General features: G+C 47.9%; 1 protein-coding gene across 1 annotated transcript in view; it reads right to left on the bottom strand.

The window, feature by feature from the left end:
- IFT46 (intraflagellar transport 46) overlaps positions 1 to 24,390 on the bottom strand; it is a 95,654-nt gene extending 71,264 nt beyond the window's left edge. Inside the window, exons 1-3 of the mRNA XM_075329114.1 lie at positions 24,262 to 24,390; positions 2,139 to 2,235; positions 1,965 to 2,044 (exon numbers count right to left, since the gene is read on the bottom strand). Coding sequence (XP_075185229.1) covers positions 1,965 to 2,044; positions 2,139 to 2,235; positions 24,262 to 24,291 — 207 coding nt within the window. The 5' untranslated portion in view covers positions 24,292 to 24,390. The remainder of the gene's footprint in view (positions 1 to 1,964; positions 2,045 to 2,138; positions 2,236 to 24,261) is intronic.
- Between the last annotated feature and the right edge of the window lie 451 nt (positions 24,391 to 24,841).

Below are 24,841 nucleotides of genomic sequence, written 5' to 3'. Positions count from 1 at the left end.
AGTGCAAGTTGAAGAAGGGAAGGAGTGCCATATTTAAATTCAGATTTTGCTGGAATGGTTGGCAGGTGCCATGTCACATTGGCAGAGTCCCTGAGGTGCTAGAACAGCAGAAACCCCCCACAAGTGACCCCATTTTACAAATTGCATCCTTCAATGAAATCATCTGGGGGTGCAGTGAGAATATTGACACTACAGGTGTGTCACAAAATATTATACTATATAATTACATTGTTACACCTAAAAAGATGGACACAGCTGGACCACAGGCCATACAGGAGTTCAAAGTGATTCCCTCTGCCTCATTACAGTCAATTTTCCATTGGGAATTATATTTGAATCACATTTTTCAGAGATTTACAGGTAATGCCGGGTGTAAACGTGCAGCGTAGAGCGCAGGATAAATATGAGCCGCGCAATTACACTGTGGTGTTTTTAACGTTTTGCTTTAACTAGGTTCATTATAAAGTGAAAAAATGATGTAACAACCTGATTCTCTAAGTCAGTACTATTATGACAAAAAAAAACAAAAAACACTCATTAAAACTATGTTTGGTGGAAAAAAAAATAATTTGTCGCTTTTTTATGGCACTAGTAAAAAGGTACATTTTTTCCACTGACTGTTTTATTGATACCAATTGGGGGTAGATCGCTTACTTTATTTTTTTTCCAGGTAGGAGGGCAAACTGGAACACAATTCTGATACTTTTTCTTTTAATAGTGTTTACTGTGTTCTACACTTTGATAAACATATGTGGTATCACTGTGTCTATTTTTAAGAAGGGTAAAGTAAAATATTGAGAAATATATATATATATACACACATATATATTATATATATATATATATATATATATATATATATATACATACATATATATATACATACATATACATATATATTTTTTTTCTTACTTTTTACACTTTATTTGTTGTTGATGAATCTACAATCCTTTACATGTGTGTTGAATATGCAATCATGCTCTCCTATGAAGCTTAGCCTATGGCTGGGCTTCACAGGAGTAAGGAGATTGCAGTTATGGTAATTCATTGGTACTTGTGGTCACAGCAGCGACCGCTAGATTAAAATGCCATTGTCAGCGATATTTAAACGGTTAACCAGCATTGATTGGAGAGAGTGCCTGTCAATGTTCTTGGAGACATATGTTGCTTTTATAACATAGCTGGCTTCATATGCAACCGATGCGAGCTATGTATTGGTACTATGTGCGCTAAGGGGTTAAATATAACAGGATATACAAAGGTTTATAATTAGCAGCAACTGAAAGGATTGGCCCAACTGGAAGTACATAGCCACTTTCAGTAATCCAACCGCTGAGGCTCTGGACTGGCTGCAGGGGTCACAAGCCTATCTAGACCAAGCAGGAAGCACAGGGACTGCTAGAAAACCCGGAGCACTTTGGACCAGGAGATGTGGAGAAGTTATTGTATAGCATTCTACGGGATGGTTTTATTAGTGCACAAACAACCTCTTTAAAGAGGATCTGTCACCTGGTCAAAAGTGGCCAGTTTTTGCTCATGTTTATTGTTAGTTTTATTCCCACTGATGCCCAGTGTATTTTTTTTTTTTAAGACAGTTCCAGAGATAAGGACATTTGTATGTCTTTTCCAAAGGGGCGTGGTTTGCTCGACATACCTATCCTGTGAGCCATGCCCCTTTGGTAAAGTCCATGAAAAAGTAGCACTGAATAAAAAGGCCAAATATCTCAGAATGTATGATCGATCAAAAGTAAAAAAACAAACAGCTGAATAGTCAGGGGAGCAGTGGGAATAACTACGGAGCAAAAAAATGGCCACTCCTGTGGACAGGTCCTCGATACATTTACATGAATGGTTTCCTTTTAGCTTTTCCAGTCGCAGTCTGTAGTCATGTAAGCCTGTCTGAGAAGAGAACAGGGTATGTCTGCGGAAGAAGATGCCATCAGAGTACAATATCGTAATATTACCGTAGTACTTTCCTCTTCTTCACTGCTGATATTTGGGTCTGTCATGACTTTTCCTTTAGCTGAAGAATGCTTCAAAGGAGCTGGTGGAGCAAAAAAAAAAAACAAAAAATCAAGTGTGAGTTTTTCCATATTTCAGTACTGTTACAGTCTCCATGTGTGCGATCTCCCTCTTGCCTGGTTTTCTTGGAGTTGGAGAGTGAATGCTTGCGACCTCTTCGGAGTCGTTTATCTCTAGGCTTTCGTCGTACGGCTGGTTCTGTACTAACCTCGTCTGGGGGAGGAAAACAAAATGATCAAAGGTGAGATCACAAACACAAAACGGCGCATAGATAAGCAGCCCCTGTATGTATGTGCAGGTGTCTTTAGATGTCAAAGCAATGTTTCACAAGTCACATAAATCTGACATCTTCCCAGGATTATCATCCCTCCAGCGTTACTTGTAAGGGATTTATCACGGGAGCATTGTTAAGACGACCTGACGTTCCTTCCCCAATTAAAGGGAGCTTATCAAACATTACAAGGGTCTGATCATGTTATATAGAAGGAGAAGCGGAGCAGAATGATATATAAGTTTGTGGGATTCAATATAATTTGTCTTACTCAATGAAATCTCTGGTACACAAGTTCAGTGGACGGTGCTACTAGTGACTGACAGCTATCTCAGCATGCAGTCATACTACATGGAAGACTGTCAATCACTGAACAGCACCTGGTCACAGAATTCAGATGACAGCGTGTCCTAGTCACGTCAGCATGGGCTGCAGTCTGAAGAAACGCAGATCCCAAGACCTGTGTCTCAACTAACGGCAGAGCCATATCCTAAGCAAAGATTGGGGATTTAGTTCTTCTCCTGTCACACTCTTTTCAGCTCCTTCTGTCAGTTGCTACGCAGGTCTCGCGAGCGGTGATGCTTCAGACTGCAGCCCATCCTGACACGTGGCTAGGAAAGGCTGCTGGGTGAATTAGGTCATGGGGCCATTTACATTCTTGGAGAGCCCCTTTTTCAAAGGGAGTCTATAGCAGGTTTTTGCTATGTAATCTGAGAACAGCATGATGTAGGAGTTAAAACACAGATTTCAGTGATGTGTCATTTATCAAGCTGTGTACGGTTTACTTACACAGAAGGTTTTATCCCAAGAGCAGGATCACTACTATCCCCTCCTGTGATAAGTAGCTCACAGACTATAGACATTGTACACAGAGAGCCAGGTGTGGACGGGAGCAGCTCTCTCAGCTCTGCTACATCTAAGAATTCTGATTGTGTCACAACTGCTGCACCCTGTAATCTCAATAATACAAGTTGGATTCAGGGTCTCACCCTACATCATGCTTAACTCAGATGAGGTACAGTGGCTTGTGTATTCACCCCCTTTGGCTTTCTACCTATTTTGTTCCATTACAATCGGTATTTAAACATTTTTGTAATCTGATTTACATGTGATTCATCAGCACTAAATAGTCTAAGTTGGGGAAGTGGCGTGAGAAAAATTTAATTCCCCAAGAATTACATTTATGGGGAAAAAGTAACTAAAAATTACCACATGAATATGTACCGTATTCACCCCCTTTGCTATGAAGCCCCTAAAAAATTCTGGTACAAGCAATTACCCTCATAAGTCACATGCTTAGTGAAAGGAAGCCCACCTGTTTGCAATCTAATGGGTACTTTACACGCTGCGATAGCGGTATTGATATTACTAGCGTGCGTACCCGCCCCCATCGGTTGTGGGTCACGGGCAAATCGCTGCTCGTGGCACACAACATCGCTTACACCCGTCAAACTTCTTACCTGCCTAGCGACGTCGCTGTGACCGACGAACCGCCTTCTTTCTAAGGCGGCGGTTCGTTCGGCATCATAGCGATGTCACTAAGCAGCCGTCCAATAGCAGAGGAGGGGCGGAGATGAGCGGGCCGAACATCCCGCCCACCTCCTTCATTCCTCATTGCCGGTGGACGCAGGTAAGGAGATGTTCCTTGTTCCTGCAATGTCACACATAGCTACTCACCAGACAATGATATTTGGCGTTTGGACGACCTCTCCAACACCAACGATTTTTACCACTTTTGTGATCGTTGAAGGTCGCTCGTACGTGTCACACGCTGCGATGTCGCTAACGACGCCGGATGTGCGTCACAAACACCGTGACCCCGACGATAAATCGTTAGCGATATCGCAGCGTGTAAAGCCCCCTTAAGTGTCCAGAGGTCTGTCAGTATATACACGCAGCTTTTCTGAAAGACCACAACACCATTAAGCAAAAGGCACCACTAACCAAACAACACCATGAAGATCAAGGAGATCTCCAACCAAGTCAGAGACAAAGTGGAGAAAAGCACAAGTCAGGGTTGAGTTCTACAAAAATATCCCAATCTCTGATGATCCCGGGAGCACCATCAAATCCATTATCATCAAATCAAAAGAACATAGTACTACAATTAACCTGCCAAGAGAAGGCCGCCCACAAAAAACACTCAACCCAGGCAAGGAGCGCATAAATCAGAGTTAGCACAGAGACCACAGGTAAAACCCTGATAGATCTTCTGAGTTCCTAAGCAGAGACTGGAGTATGTGTCCCTAAAACCACAATAAGCCGTACACTCCATAGAGCTGCCTTTATGGAGGAGTGGCCAGAAAAAAAGCCTTTGTTTACAGCCAAAAATTCAAAGGCTTATTTTGAGATTGCCAAAAGACATGCAGGAGACTCCCCAAATGTATGGAGGAAGGCGCTGAGGTCAAATGAGACCATAATTGAATTTTTTGGCCACCAAGGTAAATGCTATGATTGGTGCCAAACACACACTGCTCATCACCCAAAGAACACAATCCCCAAAGAGAAACATGGTGGTGGCAGCATCATGCTGTGGGGATGTTTTTTGGCAGAGGAGACAGGGGAAAATGGTTCGAGTCAAGGGGAAGATGAATGGTGTGAAATACAAGGATGTTCTTTAGCAAAACCTGTTTCAGTCTATCAGTGATTAAAGACTGGGATCGAGGTTCACCTTCCAACAAGACAATGACCCAAAGCTACTGCTAAAGCAACACACAAGTGGTTTAAGGGGAAATGTGTAAATGTACTAGGAGTGGTCTAGTCAAAGCCCTGACCTTAACCCAATTGGGAATATGTGGGCAGACTTGAAGATTGCTGTTCACCAGAGGAAACCATCTAACTTGAAGGAACTGGAGCAGTTTTGCCTTGAGGAATTGGCAAAATTCCCAGTGGTAAGATGTGGAAAGCTCAGAGACTTATCCAAAGCCACTTGGTGCTGTGAATAGTTATGCACACTGACGTTCTCAGTTAATTTGTCCTATTTGTCGTTTGCTTCACAATAAAATGAAAACCAAATGTTCACAGTTGTAGCCATGTTCTGTACATGAACTGATGAGAATCCTAAAACAAAAAAAAAAAAAAAAAAAAGTGACATCCAAGGTTGTGAGATAGCAAAACATGAAAACTGGCAACGGGGTGAATGCATTTGCAAGGCACTGAAACAAAAACCTAACAGATTCCCTTTAAGGCTATGTGCCCACGATCAGAGTTATCTGGACGCTGCGTATTTTTGCCAAATCTAAATGCTGCTTTGTACAGTTCCAGTAAAGTGGAAGGGATTAACAGCTCCTTTTAATTAATGAGCTCCTTTTTTACGCTGTGTAATCTCATCTGTGGAGTGTTTTCCCAATCCGCAGAATGGCAATTTCTCTTGCAGGAATGCTGAGATTTCTGTGCGGATTATCCCCATAGACTAAAGGTGGCTTTACACACTGCAACATCGCAAACGACATCGCTGTAACGTCACCGGTTTTGTGACGTTATAGCGACCTCCCCAGCGACATTGCAGTGTGTGAAACACATCAGCGACCTGGCCCCTGCTGTGAAGTTGTGATCGCTACAAATCGTTCAGGACCATTCTTTGGTCCTTTGTTTCCCGCTGTGCAGCAAAGTCTCAGTGTGTAAAGGGGACTTTACAGCGACTTCGTTAGCGACTTCCCTTTCAAAAAGCTGCTTTACAACGTCCCCAATGACTAGCTAGGTCGTTCTGCAGGTCCGGATCGCTGTTGCGTCGTTGGCCAGGTCTGCCTGTTTGACAGCTCACCAGAGACTTTGTAGCGATCCCGGCCAGGTTGGGATCGCTGGTGGGATCGCTAGAAAGTCTCAGTGTGTAAAGGGGCCTTTACATTAGATGAAGAAAATCTACAGGTACAAGACACACATGCATTTTTGGTGTGTTTACATGGCAGAAGCGCACCGAAAAGAAGGGAATTTTGTTACTTACCGTAAATTCCTTTTCTTCTAGCTCTTATTGGGAGACCCAGACGATTGGGTGTATAGCACTGCCTCCGGAGGCCACACAAAGCAATTACACTAAAAAGTGTAAGGCCCCTCCCCTTCTGGCTATACACCCCCAGTGGGATCACTGGCTCACCAGTTTTAGTGCAAAAGCAAGAAGGAGGAAAGCCAATAACTGGTTTAAACAAATTCTCTCCGAGTAACATCGGAGAACTGAAAACCGTTCAACATGAACAACATGTGTACCCGCAAACAAACCAACAATCCCGAAGGACAACAGGGCGGGTGCTGGGTCTCCCAATAAGAGCTAGAAGAAAAGGAATTTACGGTAAGTAACAAAATTCCCTTCTTCTTCGTCGCTCTATTGGGAGACCCAGACGATTGGGACGTCCAAAAGCTGTCCCTGGGTGGGTAAAGAAATACCTCATGTAAGAGCTGCAAGACAGCCCTCCCCTACGGGGAGGCAACTGCCGCCTGCAGGACTCTTCTACCTAGGCTGGCGTCCGCCGAAGCATAGGTATGCACCTGATAATGTTTGGTGAAAGTGTGCAGACTCGACCAGGTAGCTGCCTGGCACACCTGTTGAGCCGTAGCCTGGTGTCGTAATGCCCAGGATGCACCCACGGCTCTGGTAGAATGGGCCTTCAGCCCTGATGGAACTGGAAGCCCAGCAGAACGGTAGGCTTCAAGAATTGGTTCTTTGATCCATCGAGCCAGGGTGGCTTTAGAAGCCTGCGACCCTTTGCGCTTACCAGCGACAAGGACAAAGAGTGCATCCGAACGGCGCAAGGGCGCCGTGCGGGAAATGTAGATTCTGAGTGCTCTCACCAGATCTAACAAATGTAAATCCTTCTCATACCGATGAACTGCATGAGGACAAAACGAAGGCAAAGAGATATCCTGATTAAGATGAAAAGAGGATACCACCTTCGGGAGAAACTCCTGAATAGGACGCAGCACAACCTTGTCCTGGTGGAAGACCAGGAAGGGAGCCTTGGATGATAGTGCTGCCAGCTCAGACACTCTCCGAAGAGATGTGATCGCTACCAGAAAAGCCACTTTCTGTGATAGTCTAGAAAGTGAAACCTCCTTCAGAGGCTCGAAGGGCGGCTTCTGGAGGGCAACTAGTACCCTGTTCAGATCCCATGGATCTAACGGCCGCTTGTACGGGGGTACGATATGGCAAACCCCCTGTAGGAACGTGCGCACCTTAGGAAGGCGTGCCAAACGCTTCTGAAAAAAGACGGATAGCGCCGAGACCTGACCTTTAAGGGAGCCGAGCGACAAACCTTTTTCTAACCCAGATTGCAGGAAAGAAAGAAAGGTAGGCAATGCAAATGGCCAGGGAGACACTCCCTGAGCAGAGCACCAGGATAAAAATATCCTCCACGTTCTGTGGTAGATCTTAGCGGACGTGGGCTTCCTAGCCTGTCTCATGGTGGCAACGACACCTTGGGACAATCCTGAAGACGTTAGGATCCAGGACTCAATGGCCACACAGTCAGGTTCAGGGCCGCAGAATTCCGATGGAAAAACGGCCCTTGGGACAGTAAGTCTGGTCGGTGTGGGAGTGCCCACGGTTGGCCGACCGTGAGCTGCCACAGATCCGGATACCACGCCCTCCTCGGCCAGTCTGGGGCGACAAGTATGACGCGGCTGCAATCGGATCTGATCTTGCGTAGCACTCTGGGCAAGAGTGCCAGAGGTGGAAACACATAAGGGAGCCGGAACTGCGACCAATCTTGCACTAGGGCGTCTGCCGCCAGCGCTCTTTGATCGCGAGACCGTGCCATGAAGGTTGGGACCTTGTTGTTGTGCCGTGACGCCATTAGGTCGACGTCCGGCACCCCCCAGCGGCGACAGATTTCCTGAAACACGTCTGGGTGAAGGGACCATTCCCCTGCGTCCATGCCCTGGCGACTGAGGAAGTCTGCTTCCCAGTTTTCTACGCCGGGGATGTGAACCGCGGATATGGTGGAGGCCGTGGCTTCCACCCACATCAGAATCCGCCGGACTTCCTGGAAGGCTTGCCGACTGCGTGTCCCCCCTTGGTGGTTGATGTATGCCACCGCTGTGGAGTTGTCCGACTGAATTCGGATCTGCCTTCCTTCCAGCCACTGCTGGAAGGCTAGTAGGGCAAGATACACTGCTCTGATTTCCAGAACATTGATCTGAAGGGTGGACTCCTGCTAAGACCACGTACCCTGAGCCCTGTGGTGGAGAAAGACTGCTCCCCACCCTGACAGACTCGCATCTGTCGTGACCACCGCCCAAGACGGTGGCAGGAAGGATCTTCCCTGTGATAATGAGGTGGGAAGAAGCCACCACTGCAGAGAGTCTTTGGCCGTCTGGGAAAGGGAGACTTTCCTGTCCAGGGATGTTGACTTCCCGTCCCATTGGCGGAGAATGTCCCATTGAAGTGGACGCAGATGAAACTGCGCAAACGGAACCGCCTCTATTGCCGCCACCATCTTCCCGAGGAAGTGCATGAGGCGTCTTAAGGAGTGCGGCTGACTTTGAAGGAGAGCCTGCACCCCAGTCTGTAGAGACCGCTGCTTGTCCAGCGGAAGCTTCACTATCGCTGGTAGAGTATGAAACTCCATGCCAAGATACGTTAGTGATTGGGTCGGTGACAGATTTGACTTTGGGAAGTTGATGATCCACCCGAACGCCTGGAGAGTCTCCAGTGCAACATTCAGGCTGAGTTGGCATGCCTCTTGAGAGGGTGCCTTGACCAGTAGATCGTCCAAGTAAGGGATCACAGAGTGTCCGTGAGAGTGCAAGACTGCTACCACTGCCGCCATGATCTTGGTGAACACCCGAGGGGCTGTCGCCAGACCAAATGGCAGAGCTACGAACTGAAGATGGTCGTCTCCTATCACGAAGCGTAGAAAGCATTGGTGCTCTGTAGCAATCGGCACGTGGAGATAGGCATCTTTGATGTCTATTGATGCTAGGAAATCTCCTTGAGACATTGAGGCAATGACTGAGCGGAGGGATTCCATCCGGAACCGCCTGGCGTTCACATGCTTGTTGAGCAGTTTTAGGTCCAGAACAGGACGGAAGGAGCCGTCCTTTTTTGGAACCACAAAGAGATTGGAGTAAAATCCTCGCCCCCGTTCGTGAGGGGGGACAGGGATCACGACTCCTTCTGCTCTTAGAGAGTCCACCGCCTGCAGCAGGGCATCTGCTCGGTTGGGGTGTGGGGAGGTTCTGAAGAACCGAAGTGGAGGCCGAGAACTGAACTCGATTCTGTACCCGCGAGACAGAATGTCTGTTACCCACCGGTCTTTGACCTGTGACAGCCAAATGTCGCAAAAGCGGGAGAGCCTGCCACCGACCGAGGATGCGGAGGGAGGAGGCCGAAAGTCATGAGGTAGCCGCTTTGGAAGCGGTTCCTCCATTTGTTTTCCTGGGGCGTGAGTGAGCCCGCCAGGAATCTGAGCTCCCTTGTTCTTTTTGAGTCCTTTTGGACGAGGAGAATTGGGCCTTGCCCGAGCCTCGAAAGGACCGAAACCTCGACTGCCACTTTTTCTGTTGAGGTTTACTTGCTCTGGGCTGTGGTAAGGAAGAGTCCTTACCCTTGGACTGTTTTATGATTTCAGCCAATGGCTCACCAAACAGTCTGTCTCTAGATAATGGCAAGCTGGTTAAGCATTTTTTGGAACCAGCATCTGCTTTCCAGTCCTTTAACCACAAGGCTCTGCGCAAAACCACAGAATTGGCGGACGCCATAGCGGTACGGCTCGTAGATTCTAGGACAGCATTGATAGCATAGGTCGCAAACGCAGACATTTGCGAAGTTAGGGACGCCACTTGCGGCACTGCTGGATGTATGAGAGCATCCACCTGTGCTAAACCAGCTGAAATAGCTTGGAGTGCCCACACGGCCGCGAATGCTGGAGCAAACGACGCGCCGATAGATTCATAGACAGATTTCAACCAAAGGTCCATCTGTCTGTCGTTGGCATCTTTAAGTGAAGCGCCATCCTCTACTGCGACTATGGATCTAGCCGCAAGCTTGGAAATTGGGGGATCCACCTTTGGACACTGGGTCCAGCGTTTGGCCACCTCAGAGGGAAAAGGATAACGGGTATCCTTAGAACGTTTAGAGAAACGCTTGTCTGGATGAGCGTCGTGTTTCTGGATCGATTCTCTGAAGTTAGAGTGGTCCAAAAAAGCACTTAATTTACGCTTGGGATATAGGAAATGGAACTTCTCCTGCTGTGCAGCTGCCTCCTCTGCAGAAGGGGCTGGGGGAGAAATATCCAACAGCCTATTAATTGCCGATATAAGGTCATTAACCATGGCGTCACCATCAGGGGCATCCAGATTGAGAGGGGCCTCAGGATTAGAATCCTGGTCACCGTCCTCAGTCTCATCACAGAGAGACTCTTGTCGCTGAGACCCTGAACAGTGTGAAGACGTGGAGGGTCTTTCCCAGCGAGCTCGCTTAGGCTGCCTGGGACTGTCATCTGAGTCAGAGACTTCAGCCTGTGATGCTTGAGACCCCCCTGAAGTACGGATTAGTTCCAACTGAGGGGGACCGGAGAGCATAGACACAGCAGTGTCCATGGTCTGAGTAACTGGCCTGGACTGCAAGGTCTCCAGGATTTTTAACATAGTCACAGACATTTTGTCAGCAAAAACTGCAAAGTCTGTCCCCGTCACCGGGGCAGGGTTCACAGGCGTCTCTGCCTGGGCTACCACCACATTAGGCTCTGGCTGACGGAGTGCCACTGGGACTGAACATTGCATACAATGTGAGTCTTTGGAGCCTGCCGGTAGATCAGCCCCACATGCAGTACAAACAGTGTACACAGCCTGTGCCTTGGCACCCTTGCGTTTTGCGGATGACATGTTGCTGCCTCCTCAGAGCAGTACAGGGTGTTCAGCCAAGAAGCGACCTTACAGTGCACTATATAAATATATATATATATATATATATGGTACCAAGAAAAAAGTACACTAATATAACACTGAGGCACTAGAGGGGCCAGCACTACTGTGCTGCTTACCACCCGCTTAGGAGCGGTGTGTGGACGCTAGAAATCCCTCTAGTCTGGGTCTCCCAGAGCCTGCTGCCTTTCCCCAGCCAGCCGCATGTGTAATGGCTGCCGGCGTCCTTGTGGAGAGGGGGGGCGGGCCCTGGGCGTACACCGACGAAGAGCGGGAAGTCTGCTTCCCCCTGTGCCTAGTGAGAGGGCTGGAGCATGTAAATAAAGCTCCAGCCCTCGGCGCTGTTAATTGAGCAGCGTCTCTCCCCTACCCTGATTGACAGGGTGGGGGCGGGAACGAAGCGGCACTAGGCCGCAGAAGCCGGGGGCTAAAGTTAGAAGCGCCGCCGCCGTAAAAGCGCGGTCGGCGCCAAGTCCCCGGCGCACTACAAGTCGCAGCTGCGTCGCCGCTCCAGGAGCGGTCGGCGCAGTAGTTCCCAACATGAAAACGTCACTCAGCAAAGCTGCAGTGACCTAACCCCGGCGCACAGCGCTACTGTCCCCGGCGCACTATAACGCTCAACAAGCCTGAGAGTGTCCGTGCCTGCCGGGGACACAGAGTACCTGAAAGTTGCAGGGCCTTGTCCCTGAACGGCACTCCCGCTCCAAATCCAGCAGGTTCTATGGGTCTGTGGATGGAGCCCGGCCCCAGGGCTTGGGGGCCGGCAAGATCCCACTTCCACAGAGCCCTCCAGGGGATGTGGAAGGAAAACAGCATGTGGGCTCCAGCCTCTGTACCAGCAATAGGTACCTCAACCTTACAAGCACCACCGCGGGTGAGAAGGGAGCATGCTGGGGGCCCCACATGGGCCCTCTTTTCTTCCATCCGATATAGCCAGCAGCTACTGCTGACTACAAACAGTGGAGCTATGCGTGGATGTCTGACCTCCTTCGCACAAAGCAGAAAACTGGTGAGCCAGTGATCCCACTGGGGGTGTATAGCCAGAAGGGGAGGGGCCTTACACTTTTTAGTGTAATTGCTTTGTGTGGCCTCCGGAGGCAGTGCTATACACCCAATCGTCTGGGTCTCCCAATAGAGCGACGAAGAAAACGCGCAATCCGCACCTAATGATGTCAACACCAGGTCATTTCAAAGCCAAAACAGCTTTATTTAAAAGGATGACACAAATACAAAAAACCCACAATAAAAACACTGCCTCAAAAAAACCAGGAGAGCAGGGAGCCAGCGCTAAGCAGTGTGCGTGGCTCCCTACTCTCTGCACATGTAGCGATGTTATGATCACTGCTGCTTCTGCTGTGTTTGACAGCTAAGCAGCGATCATAACAGCGACTTATGTGTGAACCCAGCTTAAGGTGTGGAGAAGGTGCAGAAATACTCAATTAATCCTGATTGTGGGAATTTATCCTTATACTCACCTTTCAGTATTTTCACCTTTTAACGATGCAACGCCGGTCCCCAGATGTCATCATGTGGCCACAATTTCTGCGTGGCTTGAAGTCAGAAATGATGTCACAAGCTCAAACTGCATCTCAATAAAAGCCAGAACGAGGCTCTCGTAGACTTGCATTGAGTTGTGACCCCTGGCATGCTCCATAAAACACTGGAGCTACTGGCAGGTCACAAATCTCAGGAGAGCGACGCAGCAAACAGATGAAGAAGGCGACGGCCTAACGTCTCAAGACGTCGGAAAAACAGGGTACTTATTCTGTTCCGACGCTTTGAGACGTCAGGCCTGAAAAAGCTTGTTGCGCCCCCCAGTGACGGAAAATCTCGGGGGTTTCAGCTACCGGAGGTAGCTGAGACCCCCAAGATTATGAATCGCGGTGTTTTTTTTGGACCCCGATAATGTGATCACCGGTATACGCCGTATACCGCCAATCACATATATAAAAAAAAAAAAAAAAAAAAAAAAAAAAAGGCAAATAATACTGATTTCTTTCTCATCTGACATGATCAAACATGTCAGATGATAAAGAAATATAAGCCCCTAGTGCCCCCAAAGCCCCCGGTACCGGAGAGTCTCCCCCCCACCACCCCCACGCCCCGAAAACTGCTGCCGTCTCTGCATTCATTTCCTCTGATCTGAAATGATGAAACATTTCAGATCGGAGGGAAATGTCCTCCCTGAGCCCTCCTCCGGGACACTGGAGCCCTCTGGTCCCCCGGAGCCCCCTCCGGTTCTCCAGAGCCCTCCCTCCGGAGCATTCAGGATGACGCCGAAAACTGCAGCCGCCGCCGGCTCTGCATTCATTTCCCTCCGATCTGAAATGATGAAACATTTCAGATCGGAGGGAAATGTCCTCCCTGAGCCCTCCTCCGGAACACCGGAGCCCCCTCCGGTTCTCCAGAGCAATCCCCCCTCCCCTCCGGAGCATTCAAAATGGCAACACACACAGTAGCGCGCGGCCGCATTCATCCTCCTTCCCTCATTTCTGTCGCATGTGACATGTCACATGCGACAGAAAAGTCGTTCCTAGGTCCTGCCAGGTCACCCCCCGTCATCCCCAGCCCCCAGTCTTCCCCGGTACCTGGCTGCTGATCCGGTCCCCGCGATCACTCCGCCTACTTCTGGAAAGCTGGCGGCGCATGTGCAGACAGCGACTGTCAGCTGGCTCCTTGCAAGCAGGGACGCTGACCTCGCTGCTGCACTGTGGACCGGGGAAGCGTGAGTGCAGTAATCTGCAGCCACACTCCTCACATGGAGGGACTGCTGTTCCAGAAAATGGGGGATACGTTCTCTCAGCGTGCCCCTCATATTCTGGAATGAGGTTACTGCAGGTCACTCTGCCCTAGGTTGGACCGGGGCAGTGTGAGTGCAGTATTCTCAGATTACTGCACCCACACTGCTTACAGGAAGAGCTTGCTCTTCCAGAAAATGGGAGATACATTCCCTGAGCGTGCCCCCCATATTCTAGAAGGTCCAGAACCTCCAAAATGGATTAAGGCGGACCAGAATTTTTTTTTATTTTCAATAAATTGGTGAAAGAGGGAATGTTTTGGGGAGTGTTTTTTCAAATAAATTTTTTTGTCGTCTATTTTTTTTCTGTGAAGCACCTGGGGGTCCAGGGTACTCACTAAACATCTAGCTAAATTCCTTGAGGGGTCTATTTTCCAAAATGGGCCACATGTTGGGGAGCTTCACTGTATAGGCACCTCAGGGGCTCTCCAAATGCAACATGACATACGCTATTGATTCCAGCCAATTTTGCAGTCAAATGGCACTCCTTCCCTTCCGAGCCCTGCCATGCGCCCAAACAGTTGATTTCCACCACATATAAGGTATCGCCACACTCAGGAGAAATTGCACAATAAATTTTATGCTGATTTTTTTCCTTTTACTCTTGTAAAAAAAAAAAAAAAAAGCTACCTGGTTGAAGTAACGATTTTGTGGTAAAATGTTAATTTTTTTATTTTCATGGCTCAACTTTTCAAAATTCTGTGAAGCACCTGGGGGTTCAGGGTAGTCACTAAACACCTAGATAAAATCCTTGAGGGGCCTAATTTCCAAAATGGGGTCACTTGTGGGGGGTTTCTGCTGTTTAGGTACCTTAGGGGATCTTCAAATGCGACATGGTGCACGCAATCTTTTTCAGACAAATTTCCTTTCCAAAACTCAAATACTGCTCCTTCCGTTCCAAGCCCTTCCAGTTGTCCAAACAAAGGTTTCAGACCACATGTGAGGTATCACCGCGCTCATAAGAAAGTGGGTAACAAACGTTGAGGTCAAAATTTTGGAATTACGTCTTGAAAAAGTGACAAAATTGATGCTAAAGCAATATTTGAGAAAATTAATATTTTCAATATGACAACGTAACGTTAACAAAATCTGTGAAATACTTGTGGGTCCAAAATGCTCACTATGCCCCTAGATAGAAGCCTTCAGGGGGTCTAGTTTCCAAAATGGCATCACTTGTGAGGGGTTCCTGCTGTTTAGGTACCTTAGCGGACCTGTAAATGCAACATGGTGCTCGCAATCTATTTCAGCCAAATTTGCTTTCCAAAATTCAAATATTGCTCCTTCTGTTCCGAGCCCTCCCATTTATCCAAACAGAGGTTTTTGACCACATGTGGGGTATCAGCGCGTTCATAAGAAAGTGGGTAACAAGTTTTGGGGTCCATTTTGTTGTGTTATTTCTTCTAAAAGAAAATAAATTTGGGTTAGATCAGCATTTTTAGGTAAGATTTAATTTTTGCTTTTTTCATTCCACATTGCTTTTGTTCATGTGAAGCACCTGAAGGGTTAATAAACTTCTTAAAATGTGATTTTGAGTACTTTGGGGGGGGGGTTTAGAATGGTGTCACTTTTGGGTATTTTCTGTCATCTAAGCCTATCAAAGTCACTTCAAATATGATGTGGTCCCTAAAAAAATGGTTTTGTAAATTTTGATGTAAAAATGAGAAATCGCTGATAAACTTTGAACCCTTCTAACTTCCTAACAAAAAAAAATTTGGTTCCAAAATCGCGCTGATGTAAAGTAGACAAGTGGGAAATGTTATTTATTAACTATTTTGTCTGACATAACTCTCTGGATTAACGGTATAAAAATTCAAAAGTTGAAAATTGCTAAATTTTCAAAATTTTTGCCAAAATAAATTTTTTTCATAAATAAACAAAAAATATTGTCCTAAATTTAGTACTAACATGAAGTCCAATATGTGACGAAAAAACAATCTCAGAATCACCGGGATCCGTTGAAGCGTTCCAGAGTTATAACCTCATGAAGTGACACTGGTCTGGTCATTAAGATGAAAATTAGCTCCGTCACTAAAGGGTTAAAACACCACTGCAGCACTGAGGGAAAAATAAAAACAAAAATCAGCTGGGGTGGTGCTTTAACCCCTTAGTGACGGAGCTAATTTTCACCTTAATGACCAGACCAAATTTTGCACTTCTGACCAGTGTCACTTCATGAGGTTATAACTCTGGAACGCTTCAACGGATCCCGGTGATTCTGAGATTGTTTTTTCGTCACATATTGGACTTCATGTTAGTACCAAATTTAGGACAATATTTTTTGCGTTTATTTATGAAAAAAATTGAATATTGGCAAAAATTTTGAAAATTTAGCAATTTTCAACTTTTGAATTTTTATACCGTTAAACCAGAGATTTCTGTGACACAAAATAGTTAATAAATAACATTTCCCACTTGTCTACTTTACATCAGCACAATTTTGGAAACAAAATTTTTTTTTGTTAGGAAGTTAGAGGGGTTCAAAGTTTATCAGCGATTTCTCATTTTTACATCAAAATTTACAAAACCATTTTTTTAGGGACCACATCACATTTGAAGTGACTTCAATAGGCCTAGATGACAGAAAATACCCAAAAGTGACACCATTCTAAAAACTGCACCCCCCAAAGTACTCAAAACCACATTCAAGAAGTTTATTAACCCTTCAGGTACTTCACATGAACAAAAGCAATGTGGAATGAAAAAAAGCAAAAATTAAATTTTACCTAAAAATGTTGTTCTACCCCAAATTTATTCACTTTTAGAAGAAATAACACAACAAAATGGACCCCAAAACTTGTTCCCCACTTTCTTATGAGCGCGCCGATACCCCACATGTGGTCAGAAACCTCTGTTTGGACAATTGGGAGGGCTCGGAACAGAAGGAGCAATATTTGAATTTTGGAAAGCAAATTTGGCTGAAATAGATTGCGGGCACCATGTTGCATTTACAGGTCTGCTAAGGTACCTAAACAGAAGAAACCCCTCACAAGTGACACCATTTTGGAAACTAGACCCCTCAAGGCTTCTATCTAGGGGTATAGTGAGCATCTTGGATCCACAGGTACTTCACAGATTTTGTTAACGTTACGTTGTCATAATGAAAATTTTAATAATTTTCTCAAAAATGTTGCTTTAGCATCAATTTTCTCACTTTTTCAAGAGGTAATTCCAAAAATTTGACCTCAAGGTTTGTTAACCACTTTTTTATGAGCGCGGTGATACCTCACGTGGTCTGAAACCTTTGTTTGGACAAATGAGAGGGCTTGGAACGAAAGGAGCAATATTTGAATTTTGGAAAGGAAATTTCGCTGAAAAAGATTGCGGGCACCATGTCACATTTGGAGGACCCCTAAGGTACCTAAACAGCAGAAACCCCGCACAAGTGACCCCATTTTGGAAACTAGGCCCCTCAAGGAATTGATCTAGATGTTTGGTGAGTACCCTGAACCCCCAGGTGCTTCACAGAATTTTATAACGTTGAGCCATGAAAAAAAAAAAAAAAGTTACCACAAAATTGTTATTTCAACCAGGTAGCTTTTTTTTTTACAAGAGTAAAAGGAAAAAATTCAGCATAACATTTATTGTGCAATTTCTCCTGAGTTTGGCGATACCTTATATGTGGTGGAAATCAACTGTTTGGGCGCATGGCAGGGCTCGGAAGGGAAGAAGTGCCATTTGACTGCAAAATTGGCTGGAATCAATAGCGGACGCCAGGTTGCATTTGGAGAGCCCCTGAGGTGCCTATACAGTGGCGGTCCACTGTCACTTGTGGCTCCATTCTGGAAACAAGACACCTCAAGGCTTTTATCTAGGTGTATAGTGAGCAGTTTGAATCCACGAGTACTTCACAGAATTTGACAAGCTTAAGTTGCCATATTGAAAATTTTCATTTTTTTCACAAAAATGTTGCTTCAGCATCAAATTTCTTACTTTTTCAAGAGACAACAACAAACCGTGGACCCCACAGGTTGTTATCCAATGTCTTATGAGCACAGGGATACCCCACATGTGGCCAAAAACCTCTGTTTGGATAAATGGGAGGGCTTGGAATGGAGGGAGCACCATTTGAATTCTGGAAAAGTTGAAATAAATTGCGGGCACCATGTCACATTTGCAGGGCCCCTTGAATACCTATACATCAGAAACCCCCCACAAGTGACTCCATTTTGGAAACTGGATTTTATTCAGGAGTATAGTAAGCATTTTGAATCCACAGGTACTTCACAAAAATGTTGCTGTAGCAACAAATGTCTCACTTTTAGGCTATGTGGCCATGATCCAGCGACACGGCGTCTAGTATACAGTGTCAGCCTTCCTACAGAGATGTGAGTGTTGTCCACGGGAGAACGCAGCTGCCCATGCCCACGATTTGGGTTCAGGCTGCTGTGGAGCTCTATGCTACCTGCAGAGAACACTCTTGTCTCCGCAGCATAAATTGACATGCTGAGGCTCGGGAAGCTGCGCCACAGGTCAGTTTATGCTGCAGAGAAAAGAAGCACATTGGGCATGGGATTTCTAAAAATCCTTCCACTGTGCTTCTACTGCACAACGCAGCGCTATGGATGCAGGGAAAACACTGCGCCCAAAACGCTGCAAATCCCGATTGTGGGCGCACAGCCTAAAATGCTACAATGGATGAATGGATAGATGTCAAACATATATAACGTCCCACCCCCTGCATATTCTAAGCTGGCGCCCTTTAGTGCCTTTCATGTGGCACTAAAGGGTGCCTAGCCTTGTATTTAGCCCCCCAAAAAATTAATAATTAAAATAAACAACGTGGGGTCCCCACTATTTTTGATAACCAGCTAGGGTAAAGCAGACAGCTGTAGCCTGCAAACCACAGCTGACAGCTTCACCTTGTCTGGTGATCAATTTGGAGGGCTCCCCAGGCGTTTTTTTAAAAAAAAAAAAAAAAAAAAAAAAAAAAACGTGGGGTCCCCCCCAAATTAGATCACCAGCCAAGGTGAAGCGGACAGCTGGGGTCTGGTATTCTCAGGGTGGGAAGAGCCATGGTTATTGGACTCTTCCCAATCTAAAAATAGCAGGCCGCAGCTGCCCCAGAAGTGGCGCATCCATTAGATGCGCTAATCCTTGCGCTTCGCCCCAGCTCATCCCGCGCCCTGGTGCGGTGGCAGACGGGGTAATATATGGGGTTGATACCAGCTGTAATCTCACCTGGCATCAAGCCCTGGGGTTAGTGATGTCATGGCATCTGAACAGATACCCGACATTACTAACCCAGTCAGTAATAGAAAAAAAATAAAGACAAAAAAAAAATTTATTTGAAAAAACACTCCCCGAAACATTCCTCTTTCACCAATTTATTGAAAATAAAGAAATTCCGGTCGCTGTAATCCATTTTGGAGGTCCCACTCCGACTCTGGACCTTCTAGAATATGGGGGGCACGTTCAGGGAACGTATCCCCCATTTTCTGGAAGAGCAAGCTCTCCATGAGCAGTGTGGGTGCAGTAATCTGAGAATACTGCACTCACACTGTCCCGGTCCAACTTAGGGCAGAGTGACCTGAAGTAACCTCATTCCAGAATATGAGGGGCACGCTCACAGAACGTACCCCCCATATTCTGGAACAGCAGTCTCTCCATGTGAGGAGTGTGGCTGCAGATTACTGCACTCACTCTCCCCCGGTCCACAGTGGAGCAGCCTGTGCAGCAGCGACGTCAGCGTCCCTGCTTGCAGGGATCCAGCTGACAGCCGCTGTCTGCGCATGCGCCGCCAGCATTCAAGAAGGAGGCGGCGTGATCGCGGGACGGATCACCAGCCAGGTAACGTAAGACCGGGGGCGGACGCAGGGGGACGGCGGGAGATCTGGGGACAACTTTCTGTCGCATGTGACGTGTCACATGCGGCAGAAAGAGCAGGGTGAATGCGGCCGCGCGCTACTGTGCGCTGCGCGCCGCCATCTTCCATGCTCCGGAGGGGGGAGGGGGGGCGGCTCTGGAGAACCGGAGGGGGCTCCGGTGACCAGAGAGCTCCGGTGGACCGGAGGAGAGGTCAGGGGGAGGACATTTCCCTCCGATCTGAAATGTTTGATCATTTCAGATCGGAGGGAAATGAATGCAGAGGCGGCGGCAGTTTTCTGTGCGCTTCGGCGCCATTTTGACTGCTCCGGAGGGGCGGTGGGTGGGGGGGGGGGGGGGGGACTCTCCGGTAGAAAAGAAATCAGTTTTACCGGCCATTTCTTTTTTTTTATGTGACCGTCGGTATACGGTGTATACCGCCGATCACATTATCGGGGTCCAAAAAAAAAAAAAACACCCCGATTCATAATCTGGGGGGTCTCAGCTACCCCCGGTAGCTGAAACCCCCGAGATTTTCGGTCGCTGGGGGGCGCTACAGGGTTTTTTCGGGCCGCCGCTTTAAAGCGGCGGAACAGAATAAGTACCCTGTTTCGCCGCCGCTTTAAGTCGTACGGCCGTCGTTATGAGGTTAAATACAAATCCCCTGCCCCCGGTCTTATACTCACCTGCTGCCATCTTCACCTATCACTGGCATTCTGGTTGGTCTCTGGCGATTTATGACCTCCCTACAGCCGATGTTTCATTGTGCGCGCTTGAAGGTCACAACTCAATACAACTCTATGAAAGCCTCGTTCTGGTTGTCATATTTGATAACTTCTGACTTGCGACCAGGCAGAAATTACAGCCACAAGATGGCGCTGTGGGACCGAAACGACATCAGTAAAAGGTGAAGTCGCCGGGAGGTGAGAATTAGACCCGCAACACACATCCGTTTAATTTGTACGTGTGCGGTACGTATTTGCACGTACCGGAGACACGTACACACGGAGACCCATGTTGTTCTATGGTAGATGGCACACACAAGTAAAATCACACGGAACATGTGTCCGTGTGATAAGTACGTGTGTGCGCTTTTCTACACGGACAACATGTCCGTTTTTGGCCGGCATCACGCAGGCACGGACCCGCTAAAGTCTATGTGTCCGTGCCTGCACGTACCGCACACGGAGTATGTCCATGTTCAGCACGTTTCGTGCGTGTGCGTTTTACACTAGCGATCTTATTTTTTGTTGTTTTTTTTTTAAATTAAAGTAAGTATACTTACCTTTTTTTCTGCTGTTCTCAGTCATACTTACCTTGGCGCTCGGTTTTTTTCTTCCCCCAGCTCATACCGCTCCCCGATCACCAGCGCGGCGAGGAACAGCTGTGCAGAGAATACGCGGCAACAATTACTTTGAAAATGCCGGCCGCTCATTAATCAATCTCGTATTCCCTGCTTTCCCCACCCACAGACGCCTGTGATTGGTTGCAGTCAGACACGCCCCCCACGCTGAGTGACAGCTCTCACTGCACCCAATCACAGCAGCCGGTGGGCGTGTCTATACTGTGCAGTAAAATAAATAAATAAATAAATAAATAATTAAAAAAAAACGGCGTGCGGTCCCCCCATTTTAATACCAGCCAGATAAAGCCATACGGCTGAAGGCTGGTATTCTCAGGATGGGGAGCCCCACGTTATGGGGAGCCCCCCAGCCTAACAATATCAGTCAGCAGCCGCCCCAGAATTGCCACATACATTATATGCGACAGTTCTGGTACTGTACCCGGCTCTTCCCGATTTGCCCTGGTGCGTTGGCAAATCGGGGTAATAAGGAGTTAATGGCAGCCCATAGCTGCCAATAAGTCCTAGATTAATCATGTCAGGCGTCTCCCCGAGATACCTTCCATGATTAATCTGTAAGTGACAGTAAATAAACACACACACCCGAAAAAATCCTTTATTAGAAATAAAAAACAAACATATACCCTGGTTCACCACTTTAATAAGCCCGAAAAAGCCCTCCATGTCCGGCGTAATCCAGGATGCTCCAGCGTCGCATCCAGCTCTGCTGCATGGAGGTGACCGGAGCTGCAGAAGACACCGCCGCTCCTGTCACCTCCACGCAGCTAATGAAGGCAATAGCGCGATCAGCTGAGCTGTCACTGAGGTTACTCGCGGCCAACGCTGAATACAGCTGATCGCGCTATTGCCTTCATTAGCTGCGTGGAGGTGACAGGAGCGGCGGTGTCTTCTGCAGCTTCGGTCACCTCCATGCAGCAGAGCTGGATGCGACGCTGGAGCATCCTGGATTACGCCGGACATGGAGGGCTTTTTCGGGCTTATTAAAGTGGTGAACCAGGGTATATGTTTGTGTTTTTTATTTCTAATAAAGGATTTTTTCGGGTGTGTGTGTGTTTATTTACTGTCACTTACAGATTAATCATGGAAGGTATCTCGGGGAGACGCCTGACATGATTAATCTAGGACTTATTGGCAGCTATGGGCTGCCAAAAACTCCTTATTACCCTGATTTGCCAACGCACCAGGGCAAATCGGGAAGAGCCGGGTACAGTCCCAGAACTGTCGCATATAATATATGTGGCAATTCTGGGCGGCTGCTGACTGATATTGTTAGGCTTGGGGGCTCCCCATAACGTGGGGCTCCCCATCCTGAGAATACCAGCCTTCAGCCGTATGGCTTTATCTGCCTGGTATTAAAATGGAGGGGGACCGCACACCGGTTTTTTTAATTATTTATTTATTTTACTGCACAGTATAGACACGCCCACCGCCTGCTGTGATTGGGTGCAGTGAGACAGCTGTCATCCAGCGTGGGGGGAGTGTCTGGCTGCAACCAATCACAGGCGTCTGTGGGTGGGGAAAGCAGGGAATACGAGATTGATTAATGAGCGGCCGGCATTTTCAAAGTAATTGTTGCCGCGTATTCTCTGCACAGCTGTTCCTTGCCGCGCTGGTGATCGGGGGAGCGGTAAGTATGAGAGAGGGCTGCTCACTTCAGTCACTCGGGGGATTAGCGGTCACTGGTGAATCCTTCACAGGTGACCGCTAATCAGTACGCGGCACACAGACAGAGCCGCGGCATGACAATGAAGTCGGGTGAAGTTCACCCGAGTTCATTCTCATCGCGCAACTCTGTCTGCTGTCAGCCGACATGTATCAACGACATTGTGCAACACACAAACGGACATTCCACGTACACATACACGGGCATTTTACACACAAACACGGACATTTTACACGTACACACGGCTCGCATACGCCATCACACGGATGCCATACGTACCGGAGAAACGCCCCAAAAAAACGGAACACGGACCCGAAAAACGGACCGTGACACACGCACGTTTTTTTTTGCGGAAGTGTGTTTTAGGCCTAAGACAGGGAGCTTATATTTAAAGGGTCACTCCAGTGCTGGAAAACCAAACCTACTCGCTGGAGTGAGGCTATAATAAGGGATAATGTTTTACCTTGTGGTCAGTTCCTTGAGCCTGAATGGTGGATCCTACATGGTCACACTTCTATTTGTTCAGTTTTTTTAAACAAATTTAAGGAAATAATGTAAAAAAAAACCCCAAAACAATCCTGTAGCATAAGTGATATAGCTGGTAGCAGATAAACCCCACTGATTTTCTATAGGGAAGTGATGGCGAACCTATGGCACGCGTGCCAGACTGGGCCCTTTGTGCTGGCACGCGCGCTGTCGCCACACTGAGCCACTTTGAACTGCCGATGTGATCGCGCTGGCGGTTCAAAGTGGTGTTTAGCAGAGGAGACATTTCTCCTCCCTCTGACACGCCTCCTCTCCTGGGCCACCGGCCTGTTGCCTAGGAGATGGAGGAGTGTCAGTAAGCGGCACCGGCGTCTTGTGGCCGCGCGGGAACTGAACTGACTGAGGACCCAGCGGCGCGCAGTGGTGGAGAGAGTGCTAGAAGGTGAGGTTTTTTTTTTTTTATTTTTAAGCTGTGTGCAGCTGTGCCAAGGTGTGGGGGGACAGAGCCAGCATGGGGGCAAACACACAGGGTCCCCCGGGGCAAACACACAGGGTCCCCCGGGGGGGAGGCCGTCCTCAGCAGGGTCCCCCGAGGGGGAGGCCGTCCTCAGCAGGGTCCCCCGAGGGGGAGGCCGTCCTCAGCAGGGTCCCCCGAGGGGGTTTCCACCCCGTCTGCCGCAGATCCAGCGCCTGGGAGCTCCAGGGCTCCCCACCAGGGGCGCGAGCAGAGGTGACTGGGATCTCAGGGAGAACAGAATTACCAGCAATAAGAAATCGCACATGGTGGCATGTCAAGCCCCATACACATTAGGTTGGCGGCAGGGTCGGGTGACAATGTACTGTGCATTGGCCGAGGGATTAAACGGAGACAGAAGAAATGAAAGCCGGAGACACGGCGGAGAGGTGAGGTGAGGTGAGGCGGGCGTCATCTGCGGTGACATCCAGTGCTACTGTCATGGTCCCTACCAGGAGCGTCCTCGGACACCGCACGCTCCACTTACCTGCAGCCCCTGTGAATCCGCCTCCTCCATGCGGCCTAATGGCACAGATACAGCGGCCCAAATAGGAGCCAGGTACGCGGCCCTATCACTATGGAGACGGCAACAGCTTCCGACCGGGACACTCACTTCCGGCCACAGACCTCAGCGTATCAACACAGCTCATGAAAACTTCAACTGCAATGTGACAGCGCCACCTGCTGGTCAATGCGGTAACGGCAACATATGGACTACAGTACAATGTACATCGCTTCCTCACTGCACCTCCTGCTGGTCAATGCGGTAGTAGCAGCATATGGACTACACCGTACATCGCTTCCTCACTGCGCCACCTGCTGGTCAATGTGGTAGTAGCAGCATATGGACTACACCGTACATCGCTTCCTCACTGCGCCACCTGCTGGTCAATGTGGTAGTAGCAACAAATAGACTGTATCCGCTTCCTCACTGGGACGCCTGGCGATGACCAGGACCTCTCATAGCTTTTTCACTGCGTCACTTGCTAGTAGAAGCACTCCTCATCGCTTACTCACTGCACCACCATCTGGTGACTACACTCCTCATAGCTTCTCACTGAGCCTCC

This window comes from Anomaloglossus baeobatrachus, chromosome 11 (assembly GCF_048569485.1).
Source record: "Anomaloglossus baeobatrachus isolate aAnoBae1 chromosome 11, aAnoBae1.hap1, whole genome shotgun sequence".
Classification (NCBI taxonomy): Eukaryota; Metazoa; Chordata; class Amphibia; order Anura; family Aromobatidae; genus Anomaloglossus; species Anomaloglossus baeobatrachus.
This window is presented reverse-complemented; position numbering and strand designations above follow the sequence as displayed.